A 533-nucleotide genomic window follows, 5' to 3' on the forward strand; every position below is an offset into this window, starting at 1 on the left:
TGCACATTCGATCCTTATAGAACAGATATCCATCCTGCTTATAATAGTTTTCAAAAGCAAACTTATGGCATTTGCCATAGCTCTGAGCAAAATCAATGTCAGTCTCATAAAGCCCTACTATTTCATCAAAACCTTCTAGTTTAGAAGACAAAGTAGAAATGAGAGTGTACCTCCTTGATAATGCATCTGCGACTACATTATCTTTACCTTTCTTGTACTTAACCGTGTAGGGAAAAGTCTCTATGAACTCCATCCATCTTGCATGTCTCTTGTTGAGCTTCTGTTGTCCTTTGAGATGCTTCAGGGACTCGTGATCAGTGTGAATAACGAACTCCTTGGGCCACAGGTAATGCTGCCATGTTTGAAGAGCCCGGACCAAGGCGTACAGTTCCTTGTCATATGTAGGATAGTTCAACGTCGCTCCTCCTAGCTTCTCACTGAAGTAAGCTACTGGTTTCCTGTCCTGCATCAGAACAGCGCCTATACCCACTCCGGAAGCATCACATTCAATTTCAAAAGTTTTCATAAAGTCA

General features: G+C 41.8%; 1 protein-coding gene across 1 annotated transcript in view; it reads right to left on the reverse strand.

Moving 5' to 3' along the window:
• Positions 1-533, reverse strand: part of LOC111831644 — a 5,237-nt gene that overhangs the window by 1,524 nt on the left and 3,180 nt on the right. The window contains exons 6-7 of the mRNA XM_023786685.1: positions 167-533; positions 2-34 (exon numbers count right to left, since the gene is read on the reverse strand). The exon at positions 167-533 is cut by the window's right edge and continues 42 nt beyond it. Coding sequence (XP_023642453.1) covers positions 2-34; positions 167-533 — 400 coding nt within the window. The remainder of the gene's footprint in view (position 1; positions 35-166) is intronic.

Source organism: Capsella rubella, unplaced genomic scaffold (assembly GCF_000375325.1).
Source record: "Capsella rubella cultivar Monte Gargano unplaced genomic scaffold, Caprub1_0 scaffold_84, whole genome shotgun sequence".
Lineage (NCBI taxonomy): Eukaryota > Viridiplantae > Streptophyta > Magnoliopsida > Brassicales > Brassicaceae > Capsella > Capsella rubella.